Here is an 18,272-nt window from a genome sequence, read left to right as displayed (position 1 = left end):
ATCGCCCAATGAGTCGTCGTCGCAGAACCACAAGAGACGAAGAAGAGAGAGAGAGAGAGAGAGAGAGAGAGAGAGAGAGAGAGAGAAAGAGAGAGAGAGAGAGAGAGAGAGAGAGAGAGAGAGAGAGAGAGAGAGAAAAGCGCGTGACATCTCATCAAGGAGAGGATTCGGCTTGGATCCGTTTCTTTGTGATGGTGTGCAGGTATGCATCCTTATCATCACCATCCGCGTCAAACAACAACAACAACAAACAACAACAGTCAGTCTCTCTTTGTCTCTCTCTCTCTCTCGCGTGTTTGAACCAACTGCGTTGCGCGACACGAGAGGGCGGGGTGTGGGCGTGGGTGGTGGTCCATTCATGCACGGCGCGACGCGCCTGTGAAGAAAGCACGACCAAACGCGGCCACGACACTGTCTGTTGCCGTACCTATTGGCGTGAGCCTCGTTGGAAAATGAACCAAGCACCCGTCAATGAGCCGAATGACGTGGAGGGGGGTCATCCCTCTCATTTGGTGAGGCTGGCCCTCTCCTTTTGCTCCGAGCTTGCGTGTGTGTGTGTGTATTTGTGTATGTGTGTGTGTGGACAATAATGTGAACGTTTCGCTGCGCACGCGCGCACGCGCTGTTTGTTCAGTCTGAATCTATGACGATCTCTGGTTTGCATGACTTGCGTTGTGTGTGACGGTGGCATGTGCAGACGAGCCGGTATGAAAGAGGCTGCACGTGAGAAGAGGGCCATCGATGGACCCTTCTTGTCTGGGGTTGGAGGTAAGCAAAGCGGAGTTGGGTGGGATGACGGAGTGGAAGGACCCCTTTTGGCATCAATGCGCAATCGTAGATTGTATTATGTGCAAATTTGAATTATTCGACGCCAGCTTTTCATGGTGGTTCTTTAGCATTGTTTGCCAGGTTGATCAACGCTTGCATGTCAGCAAAAGTCAATCGTCTCCCAATCTCCCAGTCTCGGTCCAGACAGGAGCAGCTTGACGGCAACAAGCGCAGCCATCCCATCCCATCCATTCGCTGGCCCATGGCCCGTGGCCCGCGTCCAGGGCAGCCAAACTAACTTTTAAATACATCTACACAGTTCCACATGCATCGAGCCAACTAGACGCAGCAAGGACAGAAAAGCACTAGACCAGACCACGTCAACGTGGCGGGCACGCCCTTGGGGCGTTGGACCAGACGACGGTCCCCATCACGGCAACACCACGGCGCTTGATCCAGGCCGGTGCGTTAGTCCAGATACTTGTCATCAAGCTGCAAACACTCATTCACCACAGTTTTGAGGTTGGGGTTCTCCAAGGCGGCCGCCACCCGTTCTTTGTCGGCCAGCTGCTTGTTGACTGCCAGGCCACGGGCACATCATTGCCATGCATGAGCACCCGAGGAAACACCAGACCAGAATCGATCAACCTCTGCCTCGGCCAGCCACGCGTGCGTGTACGGATGACGACGCGTGCAACTGGGACTCGGTACCTACTTGAGGCCTCTGTGGCGTGAGTGCCGGGAAAAATCTCCACATCCACCTTGAAGCGCGGGGGCAGCGCGCGCAGCAGCCGCACCCGTAAACACAGGCCAATCAGCGAAGCCATGCTGCAGTGTGGAATGGTCGGCGTAAACTGCACACGAACATAGTTCTGGGCATCGTCCACCAATATTTGGTCTGGCCACCCCAGCGCCAGTACGAATGAGGTGAGGTGCAGTCGATGGATGGATCGCTCAAGATGCCAAACTCCTGGCTCACAACAGGGAACGCATCGCCGTGGAAACAGCCTGGCGACTCAATTCCTGCTAAACCGACTTACCCAGTCGAACCACGTTGAGCTCTTCCAGCGTCAGGGGATGCTCAGGGTCATTGATGTGGCGCACCAAGTCTATCACCGGGGACGCACAGGCGCACATTTAAAAAGACGGCCAACGGCAAAAGAGCGGGGGCACACCGGGAACTCAACTGACCAAAGATTTCTCGGCTGTCAAAGGGGTCGATCACATCATCATCAAAGTCGTTGTCCAAGGTCACGCGCTCCTGGACCTTGCCATACACCCGCGGCGCGGCATTTTCCAGCGCCATTCTGTCTGTTAACTGTTGGAGAAAATAAGAACCGCTGGCGTCGCACACATCCCCACTGCTTACGTCCCCAGGGATGAGAGAGAGAGAGAGAGAGAGAGAGAGAGAGAGAGAGAGAGAGAGAGAGAGAGAGAGAGAGAGACGAATTGGGTGGAGGAAGAGAGAAAAAGAAAGGCGTTAGGAGAGACAAGAGACAGAAAAGAAAAGAAGGTCAGAGAAGCAACGGAGAGCAAAACATTTGATATTTCTCTCTCTCTCTCTCTCTCTCTCTCTGTGTGTGTGTGTGTTTCGGTAACTGGAGCCAGCCGCCTTCTTGTCTTGCCTGCCATCTTGGTGTTGGGTATCCTGGCGCGCGCTTGCTCTCCAATGGGTGAATGGGTGTTGGATCAGGCTTGGCAAATCTTCATGGCCCTTTGAGTGTGCGGGGAGGCTGGTGGTGGTCGGAGGGGCCTTCAACTCAAACTTGTTGTGGTACATCTGCGTCGCTCACCTCAGCCGGTTGTTTGGACTCGTAGCTCTTCGATCGGCTTTTTTCTCAGCACCGATACCATGGCTCGCGGCAACCAGCGTGAATTGGCTCGTGCCAAAAATCTCAAGAAGCAGCAGGATAAGACCAAGCATCAGCGCGAGGACAACCTGACCCCTGCCCAGCGCCGAGAACGGTCAGATGTGCTTGCCGCTCCTGCTGGCGCAACGTCCGGCCGAGTCGCTGGCATCTCTACTCTACTCGCTCAATTTGCTCATCCGGTTCTGTATTCTGACTCTTTACGCATGGTCGCAGCGATGCCAAGGCGCTGCAGGAAAAGGCCGCGCGCAAGGCTGCTCAGAAGGAGGCCGCCGGCAAGTAGACATTCACCCTGGCTCGACTCGTGGCTGTCCAACTCGACGAGCACAACGGCCGCAAGCATTCAAGTTTTGGCTGTTGCCTCTCCGTCTTTCTCTCTCCCTCTTCCTGTGTTTTTTTTTCTTAACTCGATCGTTCCTGCTTCTACTCCGTACACATACAACCTTCAACTGCCCGCCTTACCGGCCCTCCAGCGCTATTTTCCCTCCCGTGGCGCTTCATTTTTCTCCCTCGCTTTGGCGTGCTTAATTCTACTCCCCCTCTCTATTTGCTCAAGTTGGCTTGACAAACCCTCGCTGTGGAATATGCTCAAGAAGGAGCCAGGCATAGCCTCATACTCAATGACGAGTAGATTAAAACACCAACGCAAGACTTTTAACCATTCATTATGAAAAGGGAATAAATATTATTCTTATTGTCATTAGCATGCACGATGCCTGCCCGCTGCTCTCGAGGCGAGGCTTATCGTCACATGAGACAATGCTTGGGGTAAGACAGTCTTCCCTCCGTCACCGCGCTCTGGTCTCCTCAGCGGAGCACAGTACCACTCCGTGGTGACCATCGCGAGTAGCCCATGAGCCGTCTGACAAAAGCCGACAAACGGCTCCCACACAGGGCGAGTGGCCACTACAGCCGCCGTCCTCATCACCAGTGCCAACGGAACCAAGCATTGTCTCGTGATGCCGACCCTGACACAGGCCCCGGTTTGCCACGTCCTATCGAGGTGTGTGACACCTCTACAACTCACCGAGGACCTCACCGTTTCGTACAACGAGCAGCGGCCAGGTCTCAGCTACCCCACGCCGCGTCAGGCAGGCCCGGAGGGCAGAGCCAGCTGAGCCCAGCTCCAGCGCGTTCACCCGCACGGTCACCACGGTGGGCGCGGTTTGTGCAGTGAGAACGGCTCTTGACAGGCAGGCCACCATGGCAGGTGAGCATTCGGTGGCTAAAAAGCCGGGAAAAGGCTGCTCCGCACAATTCTGACGGGCCAGAACCCGCGACTCATGCAGGGCCAGCCATGCCGGCGTGGCTTTGGTCAAGACCGGTTCGCTTGGTGCAGGCCAGGGCGCAACTAGCAGTAGGCGCGTAAACGCAGGAACACGACCCAGCCGCTGCCAAATCCGCTCACATCGCTCTTCAGTCCGGACAATGCTCACACAGTTGCCATCCTGAACACTCGTGTTGGTCAGTGCTGCCAGGCGTCGCGCTGCTCGATGGGCCGCCGCATCGGCAGCCAATGACGATCGCTCTGGAGTCACCCATGTTCCCAGTACCGCTGCTGGCGCGCGCAGCGATGCACCTTTCCCGATCGGCCGCGCTCGCTTCAGCGGCGGTGCGGCCTCGAGACCCACGCTGGGCAAAGGGATCATGCATGACTGTGCACTTGGCACGGACTCAGGGCTCATGAGCACGGGTGTTGCAGCACGCCTCGGCCTTGCTGTTGCTGCTGTCACCAACTGGTCAGCATTGCTCGGGCGGAGCTCTGGGTGAGCTTTGGGGGGCTCGCTCAATGGGCGCTCGGTGGATTTCATTGCAGTAGATGTGGACAATAGTGTGCTCGGTTTGACTAACGCCGTTTCGGATTGCCGCGATGGGGAAGTGATGGGCGTGGGGCACGATCGGTTGTCTTTTCGAGAGCGGCACAGTCCGGGTGGGCAGGGCGCACGGCGCCGTTGACACTAACAGTCCAGGTAGAAACGCAGTCAGAACAAAGCGTGAGCGACAACGGCTCCTCGCAACCTGTTGGCTTTGACCACGCGCATAGGCAGGTATAGCTGCCCACTTACCCGGCATGGCGACTGGACGGCATCAAAAAGATTGGTTGAAAATATCACGGCTGGATCTGCTGGTGCAAGCGTCTCGTCTGGCGCCTGATTCACGTTCGTGGTCGCTGCTGATGCCGGTCTGGGCCCAGTCCGTTCACTCTGACGCTGCTGTAGAGCGGCGCCGGCGCTACGAGTGCGCAGGGGCGGGGTTGGTGCCTGTCCGGTCTCGTGCTTTCCGAAATTCGCACCTGAGAGCTCGTTCAGCACGCTGCTATTGCCTCCCAACGGCGGTGCCATTCGCGCGGGCTTGGACAGGGCTGCCCCGCGCACACCTCGGGCAGCTGCCTCAAGGATGCAAGTTGGCCATTGGCCCGCCATCATGGCCAAGATCACCCCTGCCACATGGTAGAGTTGATTCCAGGTGCTGGCGGCATGTACTCGACCCGAGTGGCCATCAGGGGCACCATCCACAAACACCGTGTCTCCAGCCACAACCAAACACACAAATCGATGTCCGTTGGTGATCACACCAAAATAGGGCCACCGCGGACGCTGTTCAGTCGCCTGCAGACACGCCAACTGCACGCAACACTGAACAAATCCCTGCGTCAAATCGATGCGCTTGGCCTCGACCACCCCACGGCGCGTACCCGCTCCGTCAAAAACACAATAATCCACGCGGCTGAGCGGCAGGAAGCGCGACTCGGCCCGCATCTCAGTTCGCATCTTGAAGCCAGCCACGGCCAGCAAAGGCTTGAGAACGGTGTCAATAATCAAGCGGCAGTCAGCTTCGCCCAGCCCTCGCGCCCCCACACGCCCCAATGTCGTATCCGTGTCCGTGGGTACCGATTCCCAAGCAGCGATGCTCGCCAAAGTTGCCGTGAGGTCGGTTCGCAACTGTTCGCGCAAAGCAGCCGACAATGATTGAGGTGGTAGGTGTACGGGCTGGAACCAGTGGCCCGGACAGTGTGCCAGCAGCGTGCGCGGTGTCCACATGCTGCCAGCTTTCTCCAGGTCTGAAAGGCGGCGCTCCGCCTCCCAATAGCGCATCATCTGGGCATACAACTCGCGAAACGCGGGCTCGGTGAGCCCCGTTGCTCGGCGACAGGCATCCTTTTCCGCCTCTCGAGCTGCACGATGCAGCGCATGGTGCTCTCGTAAGCTTTCTGCCACGTGTCGTGCCAGCGTATTGCCCGCCGGAAAGTGGGCTGCAGCGCGGTGCTGCAATTCACCAGGAATCCCCGAGCGAGCGGCACCCTCGCCCAGCTCGTGCAAAAGCGCCTGCAGCCATGCTGTGCTCTGTCGGCTTGCCCCACCCCGCCCGGACCGATGCATTCTTTGAGCGCCAGAAACACATCAGATCAGAAGCGTCATCCTCACCTCTTGATCTGCTTCACAGGCTGTCAGAACGCACTCGCTCGATCCGCAACTCACGCTCCTCACGCCCAAATCCCCTTGACTTCAAAAAGGCTTTATAGACACACACACACACACACACACACACACACACACACACACACACACACACACACACACACACACACACACACACACACACACACACACACACACACACACACACACACCAAGAGGAGAAGACTTACATGTAGTTATTTTATTTTATATTGCTGCATGATGTTGTGTGTGTGTGTGTGTCGTGTGCATTTCTCTTTGGCAGCGGCAAGAGGTTGAGAATGATGATCGATTAGCGGAGCACTGGGGTTGGGTGTGCGTCCGAAGGTCGAGTGAACGGTTGACCGGCTGCGTCGTGTGGATGTAATGCATGGATATGCATGACTTTTGAGGCACGTGGGGCTGATTTGTTCTTGACGGTTTGGATGACGAGGCAGTTGGCTCGTGCCGATGCTGCGCATCACTCGATCTTGCACATCTCTTGAGCTTTGGCGGTGATAGCGAGCATCATGGACCTTTGCCTTGATATTTGATCTGTGGAGCTTGAGTGGATGAAGTGGTGAGGGACGGATGCGGTTTCAGCAACGAACTTTCAGCGTCTGCGGCGGGTACCACCACACCAACTCGATGGCGGCTCCCCTCGAGGCCACCCAGCGAGCTGAGCTGTTGATCAAGCTGGGCATGACGCAAAAGCAGCGGGATCAGTCTTGCCTCTGTCTCTGCGTCATCTGGTTTTTTGCTGGTGCGCAGATGCCCTCGACTGTACGGGGGGTTCCTTCGAGTAACTTCGCTTGTGCTCTGACTCACGCTGCCTGGTCTGTGATCCTTTGGCCCCTTCTCCTCTTGCCACCCCCTGTACCCACCTAGGCGTGGAATACGCCATCATTTTACCAACCCTCTGGCTCTATCTTCAGGATCTGGGCATGGCCAAGCACTGGTATCTTGGGCTGGTGCTCTCCGTCTTCAGCATTGCCAATGTTTGCGCATCGCCCATCTTTGGCTCAATCGCGGATCGCGGGTATATCAAAGAGGTCCTCATTCTGGCCTCCTTTTTCATGATTCTGGGCAACCTGTTTTACTTTGTGGCTGATGACGGCCTCGTGGTGCTGGAGGCACGCTTTTTGACCGGATTTGGCGCCGGTGCTGCCTCTGTGGCGTTTGCCTACTTGGCCCGGGTGACCACTCTGGCCGAACGCACCAAAGTCATAGGGACCACCGTGGCGACACGCCAGCTCGGTCTACTCATTGGGCCCGCTCTGAATTTCGGCACCGAGCATCTTCATGCTCGCCTCAGCCACCTGATCACCATCACCCCCCTCAACATACCTGGGCTTTTGATGACCGGATTTTGGCTCATCGCAGCGCTGGTGACCGTCTTCATGTTCAAAGACATCCCGCCTGCCCTCGCGAGTGCGGAGGACGAAGAAGAGGAGGCCTCTTCAGACAGCAAAGCTTCTCTCGTTCTGCCTCGCCAAGCAGCTGGCTCAGAGCCATCCTTGGTGCTGGATGAGCCGGACGAAACAGCTCCACTCATCTCTATCCAGCAATCCGCACCTCAGTTGGGTCGGCGTGCTCCGCCAAAGTCCATCTGGGCTGAGTACACCCAGTTACCTGTTTTAGCCATCTTTGTCATCTCCTTCCTCTGCATCTTTAACCAGCTCGCCCTTGAGACCTGGGTGACTCCCTTTACGAATAAGTACTTTGGTTGGCGAGAAACCGCCAACAGGTAAGCATGCCTGTACCGGTGCCCTTGACGTTTCTTGTCTCGCCGCACACTCTTGCTTACGGAAGTTGCCTCTTTGTGGCTGGTCATTTCGTGTGGCTGCAGTATCATGTACATGATCATTGGCTTTGTGGCCATCATGGGGTTTCTCATTGTGCGGAGAATGGCACATCAAGGTGCATCGGACCGAGCACTGATGCTCATTGGCTTGATCCTGGAGGCCATCGGGTACAGTTTGCATACACAATACACGTGCACGCTCCTGTGTCAACCTTTGAGACCTCATGGTGGCTTCAAACGCAAACGACTCTCTTCCGCATCATAGCCTCGCCCTGGCCCTGGGGTGCCTGCCCTTGATGAAACCGCACACAACGTTGACTTTGGCGTGCTTTAGTACCACCGTCTTTTTCATCGTTGCTGGTCGGCATTTGCTGTTCTACGCTCCTCTCCGATTGTCTGCATGGAATGGAAACCGCCACCCAGCATTCGGTTCATTTCACTGCAAACGGTTCAACGCAACCACGCACGCCCCTTCCTAATCCATTTCATCTGGCTGATCACTGGCATAGGCTTGCCGTTTCTGTTTATCCCCCCTCCGTCTCTGCAGTCCAAACTCACGGACGAGCGCACTCAGGTCTCTTTGCTTGGCCTCTTCCCGCCATGTGCCCGAGCTTGTGCATGCACATTGTCTTACATTCGATGCGGGTGGGGGGTTTTCTTCATGTCTAGGGCGTGGGCCAAGGCTTGCGGCGCACGATCGTCTCCGTCGGCACTATCGTGGGACCCTTGTGGGCTGGAGCCGTGGCCAACAATCAGTTTCTTTTTCTTGGTCTGATGCTCGGTAAGTTTTGATTCATGGCTCTGCGTGACAGATGGGTGTTGCGGCTTGCTTCCGTCTTGCGTTGGCTGTGCTAAACTGACTGTGAACGTCTGCGGCGCACAGGTTTGGTTCTGTTGGCGAGCGTCATCTTTGGCGCTGTTTATCGGCAGCTTCTGCCTGCCAAGCCACTTGGTGCTTGACAACGCGCGCGACAATCAGGGGAGCAGGTTACGGGTGTAGTTTGCTTTCGAAGACTTGACACTCGTCTTCTGGCGAAGCCGCTGAATATTTAATTTCAAGAAAAGAAAAGAGTAGCGTTGTGACCGCAGTGGCTCTTGGCTCGGAGTCAGCAGACTCAAAGTCTAAGTTCACTCATGTATAGTGACGGCATGGCACTCAGTGCCTTGCCGGTTAGGTAGGCGCATGTGTGTGTGTGTGTGTGTGTGTGTGTGTGTGTGTGTGCCTGAGCGTGTAGTTTTCTACGACTCTTGGACAGAATTTAGAAAGTTGATCAGGTACTTGAGTCGCAAAGTCCCATCCTGCGATGCAAAGGAGGCACAAAGGCATAATATGGACAGCCATGGAGATGAGATTGGCCGTTGCATTGACCATCAGCCGTCCCATAACAAAGGCAAACGCACGCGTGCCGTAGCATAGTCAGCAGTAGCAAAAGCCTGCTCAAGATCGGCTTCAATGGCGGCGCACTCCTCTGGGGACAGGGGCAGGCCGCAATGTTGGGGGTGAGATTTCGGGGAGCACCGCAAGGAGCCACCAGCCTGTAGGATGTAGCATACCTTCAACTTGACTGGCAAGTTGCTGGCGCTGTTCATCTGTACCTGTCTCGCGGACCTCGTGGCGCTGGCCACACCGTCGAGGTGGCGTGAGCACGCAAAACGTGCGTGTGTGAGTTTGTACGTGCAAGTCACCAATGTATGGGCCACGGTTGAGGTTGGGCTCACCTCCATCATTTCCATCAGAAACTCCGCCGAACTGTTGATTTCGGTGGCTGGGGTGTCCTCGGCAATACCATGGCCGGCCAGGCGCAGCTGTGTATGATGAGGACATGGTTAGTGGGCGAGCTGGGGCACGGGCCATCCCCAGACCCAGGCCGCCACGGCCAAGAGCGCACACGACGCGCTCAAACGGACTTAACGCACCAAAGCAAGAGCACGTTCAATGGGGTCCAGAAGCACTGTGCCTGCACGGTTGATAGCCGCTGTGCGGGCGATGGCCGTCTCCATGGCGCGCTGTTTGAGAAGGCCACGCACCACGCCAAAAATGTGTGAGACGGCAACGCTTGCCAACAACCGCGTACGACTGAGGCGGTGACGTACTTGGTCGTGACCAAAGCGGTCTGGGTGGTGTGCCCGCAGCAGTTCGCGCTGGCGGCGCTGCACGTCACTTGGTTCTAGGTGGAACTGGGCTGGTCTGAATGCCAGCAGACACGATCGAAAGTGAGGATGGGCAAAGGGTTGACATGTTGGAGCCATGGCAAGCGTGATGTGGAAGAGCAGCTGAGCAAGTAGCAAGGGGTGAGCTGAGTGGGCAGCGTACAAGTCTAGCTCTGCAAAAGGGTCAAAGACTGAAGGCACCGGGGCAGCTGGGCTTTGTGTGGCGCTGCGGCCGGGCGCAAACGGGTCAGTGTCAGGGTTTGATGGTGTTTCGAGCGTCTGGAGAAAGTCTCGCAGAGCCCCACTGTGCTGACTGCTGCTCCGAAGCTGGAAAACGAGGCTTGTGGATGCAGCAGTCGCCACAGCAGGGGTCACTCGACGGGCCGCGAGTGCCAAGAAGCGCTGTGCGCATACGCGCTGCAACCCCAGAGCCTTGCTGGTCGCCATTTTGAACTAGCTGTTGCGTCACTTTGCGTCCAAAACCGCAAGACTCTGAACCTGTTTGGCCGTCAGTCAGTGAGCTGACTCAGAGCGAAAAAAAAACAAAACATGTGCTACCATACCAGCCCACTACCCCGTTTTATCCCACCACAGCCACAGCCACAGCCACAACGACGACGACGACGACGATAACCACCACCACCACTGCTCGTTTCGCCGCCGCGACAGCCAGCCATCGCACCAGACATCACTAACCCTTTTTTCTCTTCTTCCTCCTCTTCTTGCTCTTGCTTGCTGTAGAAAATCTGACACATAAATGATGACAATTTACCGTTACGCACAAACGCGCGCTGAATTGACGACTCGCAGACGGATCAGGAGGAGGGGGAGGAGGGGGTGGTTCTGGCATTGACTGATCGATTGGCAGTCAGGTGGGAGAAAAGGGGTGAGGCTGAAGGTGTGGGGAGCTGCGGCACGGGGTGATCAGTATCATGGCTGGGGCGCGCCATATTGTTCAAATGCCACCGCCCATTCTGGCTGAGCTGTGGGCTTGCAGTCATCAAGGTGGGGCTAGTTTGGTCCACACCTATTCATCGAGGGAACATGTCTCATTGGCGCATCTGTTTTAGTGGGTCGCTTTGTTGATGTGCTGCTCTATGGACGCCACGTACGGCAGTCTCTGAGTCACGGTATGCCACGGCCACGGTGGCGCTGCGTTCGTTGCCTCAGTACGTCGCTCACGGGCGCATTCCTCGCTCTGGCATGCTTTTTGCACGCACAGCCACAGACATGGCGGAGCATCAGGTGCAGGAATCCAGCGTTTATGTGATCGAGGCTCTTCGCTTCCTCGATGCTCCTTTTTACACCACCAAAGGTGAGATGATCATGCAGTCTTCTTCTTCTTCTACTTTTTTTTTTAATTAATTTTTTTTTTTTTTTTTCGAGCTGCGCGCTTTCTCGTCTGGCTTAAGCACAACACCCATCTATTCCTGATAGGCGAGCTGAGTGTCACATGGCGCGAGCTTGAACATCCACGCCTCGGCTCGGTTGGTTCTAAACTGAGTTTTGCCGTGCATGTTTCCCTCTCGTTCTACCTGTCAGTTTGTTGCCCGCCTCACTCATGACCTCGGGTGTCATTAGCCCTGTGGCTGGTGTCGCTCCCGGCCGGGGTCCCGACGACCATCACTGCGCGAGCTCTGGGCAATTCAAAGTCTGCAGCAGGCCAGTGGCCGGGACGACGATACAGACACTCCATGGCTACTCGGGCTTCTTGACAGCTCACGTGACCACGCCGGTGCCCGAGCTCAACACCGTCTCGACTTTTGGGCCGTCTGCCCACCTCCTCCACCCATGTCAGCCGCGCCTTCCTCGAGCCCAAGCGAGGACCCAAGCATGTCTTCCGCTCGTCTCTGGCCCGCATCGGTGCACACGCAGGGGCTGGAGCGCTGTGTGCTCTATCGGTTCGGCTCGCGCGCTTGCCGATTGAAGATGCGCTGCTCTGCCGAGGCAAGCGTGTCAGCACACCTCACGAGTCGTTTGGCGGGCGCGGTCCTTTGAACGTATCGAACCCTCTTTTGATAGGAATAGTACGGGACGCCACACTGTAAGCAACCAGTCCCACAGGAGCTCGACGGATTTGGCACTGGCTCGTGCTCTCCAGTACGCCACCAACCCAGAGCTTGCTGTGCCTGTTACCGTTTGTCACGGGCCGGTCCCCACTCATGAGTGCTGGGCCTTGCCGTTGAGTTACAGGGCACCCGCAAGTCACGGCGGCGATGCCTCGTATACCCCGTTGGCAGCGCAGTTGGTTCGTCACCTGCAAGACCGCCTTCAGACCCTCATACCATCGGCCTCCGAATCAGTATAGCCAAGGCACCTAGCCAAGGCACCAGAGGGCAACTCTGTAATGGCTCCGCAGCAGACAACATCTTTCACTTTGCAAGCTTTCAATTTACTGGGTGCCCAGCGCCCGTGGACCCAGCACCTTGCCGGGATTCATAATATTGGTGGGGTCAAACGTGCTTTTGACGGCCAACATGGCGGCAATCGTGGCATCTCCCATCTCCTCGCGCAGCAGGTGCTGCTTGCCTAACCCGATGCCATGCTCACCGGTACACGTCCCATCCAATCGGATGGCTTCCCTGCTCAGCACCAGAGGCAACGTGCCGGTGATGAGGTCAAGCCCGTTTCTGGTACTAAACTTCTCAAGCCCAAGGCCATCTGTGATGGCGTCTTGTCTTGCAGTGCACGAGAATTCAATAGCCCAATCACACAAGCAAGGTCCACTGCAACAACCCTCATTTCTCGCTGGTAAAACTCAAGACAGGCGACGAAAGAGCCAGAAAAACTGATGACATACCGAGCCAAAGCTTCCGAAAGCTGCTTGACGCGCTGCACCTCTGTCGTGTCGTTGGGGTCAAAGGCTGTGATGCAGTGAAAGTTGCCATCACCCACGTGCCCAGCAATCGCCGAAGACAGGTGAAGCTCTTTCATCTTGGCAGCAGCAAAATCCACCATGGCCGGCAGGGCACTGATAGGCACGCAGACGTCGGTGGAGTAGCCGCGACCGCCAGGCCGTTGTGCCATGCACGCATACCTACAAGCGGGGTTGACAGCCGCGTACAAAGACAACATCAACGTATGAAAAATAGAACACGGCCAAGAAGGGATCCACACCCCAGAGGCCAATTTTTTTCTGACGCGGAGCCATAACACACCAGGCGTTATGACGCGCAGCCCATAGCTTGTGACGCTCTTCAGCATCTGGAGAAAATCGAAAGTGACTGCCGCCATTGTCCTCTACCACATCCTGCACCAGCTCTACCTGTTCGGCCACTGACGACTCGCTAAAGCCTGCACGTGGCGGTTCAAGGGGTGAGCGGCAGGTAGACACTTGAGAGACACAGAAAGAAGAAGCTCGGTATAAGCTTGCGACCGATGCCAATCTGACCGTGAAATTCCAAAAACAAGTGGGGGGCCACGGGGTTGTCGAGCTTGGAATACGCATTTGTGGCTTCAATCATGGCCGCATCAAGTAGTTCCATCCGAGCAATGGGGACGTTGTATTGGCGGATGCCTGCAGCAGCGCTGGCCGCCGCGTGTACATCGGGGAAAGCACACACAGCCGACATGACGTGTGCGGGCTGAAATAAAAGTCAGTGAGTGATGAGGAAGAATGGCGCCACCGACAGTCAAATGTTGTGCGGCTGGGTACCTGGCCATGAAGCCGAAGGGTTGCAGCAGTGATGATGCCCAAGGTGCCTTCAGAACCAACAAAAAGATTTGTCAGGTTGTAGCCAGCTGCTGATTTTGGTGAACGGCCCTGTTGGGACGCAGTTGGGGCGGCGAAACCATGAGCTTGGGTGCTTTGACTAGGCAGCGGCAAGAAGGGCGGAAACGCGATGCACGAGGGCCAGCCTACCCGAAGACCGGCCGTGTGGATAATGTCACCATTTGGTAACACGACTTCGAGATTCAGCACATTCTCCCGCATGGTGCCGTAGAGCACGGCATTCGTGCCGCTGGCCGATGTGGCTGCCATGCCACACAACGATGCATCTACAAGGGAACGGATCAGGTAAGAAGGGGTTGAAGGGTTGGAAAAGGCATCAGGTCTGGACGAGCGCGGGTCAATCAATGTCCAGGCCAGCAATTTGTCATGCGCTAGATGCATTCTTTGTCCCCTTCATTGCTGTGATTGCTACCTGCGCCAGGATCCACGGGAAACCAGAGACCGGTGTCTCGGAGGTAATTGTTAAAGCTGGTGCGTGTGACTCCCGGTTGCACAGTGCCATCAAAATCATCGGCATTGACAGATACGACGGCGTCCATGCGCGTCAGATTGAGCACGATGCCGCCCTGGAAACGAATGTGCATGTTAGCGGCGCAAGAGCCGAGAGCTATGCATGGCGAAAGAATGCGCTTGCGCTTTTACGGGAGCGCCCGAGGTAACTCCTCAACGTACATGTGTGGCAATGACACCACCTTCAAGGCCGGTGCCAGTGCCATATGGCATGATGGGCGTGTTGGTCTTGTGAGCGAGCTTGACAATGGCGCTCACCTCCTCCACCGAGGTGGGCCAGACGACTACGCCGCGAACAAAGCAATCCCGGTCAGGGCCGCCCGGCCAAGCGAGGGTCTCAGCAACTGCACCTGCTCAGGCCAAGGCGGCAGCGTACCGTGCGAGGGCTGGTGTGAGGGGTGGAAGGATTCGTCGTGATCATGCTGCTCCAGAACCGCGTGGGCGTCCGAAATCTATTCCGGCAAGAGTGTGGATTCAGGCCAAGATGCAGCTTGAAGGACAGGTTGCTCGCAGCCAAGCGTACCGTGCAGTCGGCTGACACAACGCCTGCAAGGTCAGCTGTGGAGACAGCGTAGGCCCGACGTGTCTGTCTTGAATAATGATGCACAGCACCAAATCCACCTCTCGATGGCATCACCGTAGCCAAGGCGGTGACAGCCCTGCGACCACCGCGTGCTCTCCACATGATGGTGGCTCAGAACGACCGATCGATCTGCTGTGAATGAGAGAGAGTTTGAGAGAGTTTGAGAGAGTTTGAGAGAGTTTGAGAGAGGTTGAGAGAGAGAGAGTTTGAGGGAGAGTTTGAGAGAGTTTGAGAGAGAGAGTTTGAGGGAGAGTTTGAGAGAGAGAGAGAGAGAGAGAGTTTGAGGGAGAGTTTGAGAGAGTTTGAGAGAGAGAGTTTGAGGGAGAGTTTGAGAGAGAGAGAGAGTTTGAGAGAGTTTGAGAGAGTTTGAGAGAGTTTGAGAGAGTTTGAGAGAGTTTGAGAGAGAGAGAGAGTTTGAGGGAGAGTTTGAGAGAGAGAGAGAGAGAGAGAGAGAGAGAGTTTGAGGGAGAGTTTGAGAGAGAGAGAGAGAGAGAGAGTTTGAGATTGAATATTTTTCACAGAGCAGTCGTTTGTTGGAATCGCGGGTGGTCATCGCGGCGCGTGAATTGTTCACTTGGCGGGGTGATCAGCGTGTGGGTGGATTACGCTTATTGTGGCAGCTCGACTCTGGTGCCGATACACTTGTCAAGATGGAGGCGACACCGTCGTTGCCATTGGAAAGCCGACTCATCCTTCCCTTCCCCTCGGCGCGCTTGGCCGAGATCGCCTATAATACGCTTCGTGTCGACCAGGTCGGCCGTACCAAGCACAAGACGCTTGCTGGCTTGCTGGACTGCATAGCGCACCCTTCTCTTGGACCATCGTGTCGAAGCTTGACGTCTCTCTCCTCTCACGCATTCAACTCCTTTTCTTTCTCCGCACTAGGAGCCGAACAGCCGCTGCAAGAAAACGCTGACCGTTCAGGATAAGAAAGTCGAAGTGTGAGTTTGCGGCACGTCTTGTGGCCATGTGCGGGGCCTTGCTCTGGCTCAATTGCACTTGAAAGCTCACGCGCGCATCCCTTGCCTCGTTTCTGCCCGCTGGCCTTGCATTTTGCCGGACAGGTTGATCCAGGCAGCCGAGCTCAAGATTTTGCGGGTATCGACCAATTGGTTGTTGGACATGGCCCTGCTGACGATCGAGACCATGCAGCAGTTTGACACCCAGCCCACGGACCGAGCGTTGGGGTGAAGAAGAATCACCAACGAGACTACTAGAGAAATTTTTTGAATCGATTGGAGTACGTGCCTTGACCCAAGCATCACGACACACTGCTCACCAAGAGCAATGCGCTTCAGGCGATACAGCAGTACGCGCAGGCACAGACACACATAATTGCACAGGCAACGGCTTGGATTCACTTCACTCAGGCGTGGCCATTGGCCAAGACCGCGCGCAGGCGGCGGTTAAATTCAGAGGGCAGGACAACCTCAACACCGTCCAAGGCATGGAGGCTATCCACCAAGGTGTTGACAGCGGACACCGTGTTGCTCCAAGCATCAAGGGCAATGAGCGAATAGCCGTGGACGCTCGACGCGTTGCGTTGCAGCTTGTCCACAAAATCGGGAATGGCAGTGATGGGCAAACAGCCGGGCCCACAGCTGAAGAGGCAGTCTTCAAGGGTGGCGTGGTTGCAGGTCCACATGCGAGCGCCCACGATGGGAGTGCCATCGCTGGCCACTGCAGTTGCGCCGATCAGCTCGTCGTAGCTAAAGTAGTTATAGTAGTAGACGCCATCCACCTGCGGATCACGGGCGTAGGGCTCTGCAATTTCTTGAAAGCGCACCACGGTCTCAATCGGGTTGCCGGAAATGAGATTGAGGGTGTGCATGTCCGTCTTGTTCATGACTGCCGAGGTGAGATTGATAAAGGTCGCCGAGTCACGCAGCTCGTCTGGGTACGTGTAGCCCAGACCACTGGGTCCGGCCACAAACTCGTCGTTCGGGGTGGCGTTGCGATACAGCTCGAGGAGCAGGGCGGGGTAGAGTTCGGCCAGGGCAGGCGAGACAGTCCAGCCCATCGGAGCATGCCCCCGTCCCGGGGCATTGAAGTGATTGTCATCAATGAGGGTCTGCTGGTCGTATCCACCGGTGTTGTCGCCATCGGTCCACAACAGCGTCACTGTGTGGATAGCTGCGCCATCACTGGGGTGAAGGGTCGAGGCCGGGGCTACCTTCGGTCGCAAGGCCGTTTGATTTTGACCAGGCCACTGCTTGTATTGCGGGAGGTCAAAACCGGTGAGGCTAGCCTGATTGACGGCACCGTCAGCGCAGTGGACCCAGCTGGCGTTTTGTGCGGCCGCAGTGACAAAGAGCAGTTCGCGCGGTACGCCGCCAGGCATCCAGCCTAGAATGGCCGATTGGGGTTGCAGGGTTCGCGTGATGCGATAGAAGAGATGGGTCATGCTACCAGTGGGGTCCGCCACCGGGTCGGCGTACATAAAAAAGGCTCGCGCAAAGACGGCATAGTCGGCGAGGTAGGGGGAGTCGGCAACGACGAAAATGCGAGAAGACCAGGCTTTTGGCTGCGCCTCCCAGATGGTCACGGGATCCAGACCCGTTGCGTTGGCAACAACGGTGGCATTGAGCTGCTCGCCGTACAGTTTCCACTGGCGTGCAGACAAAAGCAGAGCCGCGTCGTGGCTTGCTACCATGCTAATGGCCAGATTGACCTCGTTCAGATTGGACACGTTGGTGTAGAGAACCACGGCTGTGGGCAACGGCCGTAAGCGAGCAGCTGCCATCAAAGTTTCGTTAAAGGTATGGCCTCGGCTCCAGGTCAAGTTGTACAATTCCCGCAGCGTCGTAAAGCCTAAGCCAACCTCGTGTGGTGCGTGCCAAGCCGGGGTCAGAGGGGTTGCGCCATGTCAGCGTGATGTGCCCCGAGTTTATGACAGCGGGACAGTGGTGTGCAGGACAAACCGCTTTGATGCTCGTACTCCTCCAGCATCAGGGGGCAATCACGAGCATACCACCCAGCCAGAGCAGCCAACGCGAGAGTATCCTCGGGGCCGCCATTGGCCAGTATAGTTGCTCGATCATAGATCACCATGGCTTGATTGTGGCTGCAATTCAGCCCCTGGGAAGGCACGGGGTAGGGTGTGCCCGGGAGGCGGCTCGCCAGCACCGTCGTGGTGCTGGCGAGCAGCAGCAAGCTGCCCAACAGCAGCAGCAGGCCCTGTCGTATCATTGTGCGCACGCTGCTCGATCCCGTCCTCCCTCTTTCTCTCTCTTTTCCCTCCTTGAAGGCGAGGAGCTCTGATCTGATCCAGGACGTGTGTGTGTGTTTGACAAGTCTGTGGCCCGTGCGCAGTTTTCTCTGACGTTCACACACACACACACACACACTCTCTCTCTCTCTTTCTCAAACCGAACCAATTCATTTCTCTCTCTCTCTCTCTCTCTCTCTCTCTCTCTCG

The 18,272-nt window shown here is 56.4% G+C and overlaps 8 protein-coding genes across 8 annotated transcripts; 2 read left to right on the top strand and 6 right to left on the bottom strand.

Annotated features, from left to right (window-relative positions):
* Positions 1 to 1,236: 1,236 nt before the first annotated feature.
* Positions 1,237 to 2,074, bottom strand: MONBRDRAFT_14898 (uncharacterized protein; the record flags this gene model as incomplete). Its single annotated transcript, XM_001743538.1, has 4 exons — positions 1,237 to 1,346; positions 1,484 to 1,666; positions 1,809 to 1,877; positions 1,960 to 2,074. The coding sequence occupies 4 exons, from the start codon at positions 2,072 to 2,074 to the stop codon at positions 1,237 to 1,239; spliced, it is 477 nt and encodes a 158-aa protein (XP_001743590.1).
* Positions 2,075 to 2,620: 546 nt separating this feature from the next.
* Positions 2,621 to 2,919, top strand: MONBRDRAFT_15019 (uncharacterized protein; the record flags this gene model as incomplete). The annotated part of the gene is made up of 2 exons (XM_001743790.1): positions 2,621 to 2,733; positions 2,853 to 2,919. The coding sequence occupies 2 exons, from the start codon at positions 2,621 to 2,623 to the stop codon at positions 2,917 to 2,919; spliced, it is 180 nt and encodes a 59-aa protein (XP_001743842.1).
* A 733-nt stretch (positions 2,920 to 3,652) lies between these two features.
* Positions 3,653 to 6,016, bottom strand: MONBRDRAFT_6176 (uncharacterized protein; the record flags this gene model as incomplete). Its single annotated transcript, XM_001743537.1, has 2 exons — positions 3,653 to 4,594; positions 4,703 to 6,016. 2 exons carry the CDS (start codon positions 6,014 to 6,016, stop codon positions 3,653 to 3,655), a joined length of 2,256 nt encoding a protein of 751 aa, XP_001743589.1.
* Positions 6,017 to 6,664: 648 nt separating this feature from the next.
* Positions 6,665 to 8,142, top strand: MONBRDRAFT_23323 (uncharacterized protein; the record flags this gene model as incomplete). The annotated part of the gene is made up of 3 exons (XM_001743789.1): positions 6,665 to 6,836; positions 6,962 to 7,820; positions 7,923 to 8,142. The coding sequence occupies 3 exons, from the start codon at positions 6,665 to 6,667 to the stop codon at positions 8,140 to 8,142; spliced, it is 1,251 nt and encodes a 416-aa protein (XP_001743841.1).
* Positions 8,143 to 8,507: 365 nt separating this feature from the next.
* MONBRDRAFT_23322 (uncharacterized protein) lies at positions 8,508 to 10,475 on the bottom strand (the record flags this gene model as incomplete). Its single annotated transcript, XM_001743536.1, has 8 exons — positions 8,508 to 8,832; positions 9,121 to 9,176; positions 9,279 to 9,346; positions 9,432 to 9,495; positions 9,597 to 9,683; positions 9,795 to 9,884; positions 9,972 to 10,065; positions 10,192 to 10,475. 8 exons carry the CDS (start codon positions 10,473 to 10,475, stop codon positions 8,508 to 8,510), a joined length of 1,068 nt encoding a protein of 355 aa, XP_001743588.1.
* A 1,108-nt stretch (positions 10,476 to 11,583) lies between these two features.
* On the bottom strand, positions 11,584 to 11,889 carry MONBRDRAFT_6173 (uncharacterized protein; the record flags this gene model as incomplete). The annotated part of the gene is made up of 1 exon (XM_001743535.1): positions 11,584 to 11,889. One exon carries the CDS (start codon positions 11,887 to 11,889, stop codon positions 11,584 to 11,586), a length of 306 nt encoding a protein of 101 aa, XP_001743587.1.
* A 531-nt stretch (positions 11,890 to 12,420) lies between these two features.
* On the bottom strand, positions 12,421 to 14,723 carry MONBRDRAFT_15213 (uncharacterized protein; the record flags this gene model as incomplete). Its single annotated transcript, XM_001743534.1, has 9 exons — positions 12,421 to 12,613; positions 12,829 to 13,065; positions 13,187 to 13,322; positions 13,420 to 13,612; positions 13,684 to 13,791; positions 13,891 to 14,027; positions 14,174 to 14,327; positions 14,434 to 14,555; positions 14,648 to 14,723. Coding segments are annotated over 9 exons (1,356 nt in total), but the record flags the coding sequence as incomplete, so codon positions are not given.
* A 1,497-nt stretch (positions 14,724 to 16,220) lies between these two features.
* Positions 16,221 to 18,043, bottom strand: MONBRDRAFT_6171 (uncharacterized protein; the record flags this gene model as incomplete). Its single annotated transcript, XM_001743533.1, has 2 exons — positions 16,221 to 17,563; positions 17,776 to 18,043. The coding sequence occupies 2 exons, from the start codon at positions 18,041 to 18,043 to the stop codon at positions 16,221 to 16,223; spliced, it is 1,611 nt and encodes a 536-aa protein (XP_001743585.1).
* Between the last annotated feature and the right edge of the window lie 229 nt (positions 18,044 to 18,272).

The sequence above is a fragment of the Monosiga brevicollis genome, genomic scaffold (genome assembly GCF_000002865.3).
Source record: "Monosiga brevicollis MX1 MONBRscaffold_4 genomic scaffold, whole genome shotgun sequence".
NCBI classification, from domain to species: Eukaryota; class Choanoflagellata; order Craspedida; family Salpingoecidae; genus Monosiga; species Monosiga brevicollis.
The sequence above is the reverse complement of the archived record's forward strand: the minus strand, read 5'-3'. Positions and strand labels throughout refer to the sequence as shown.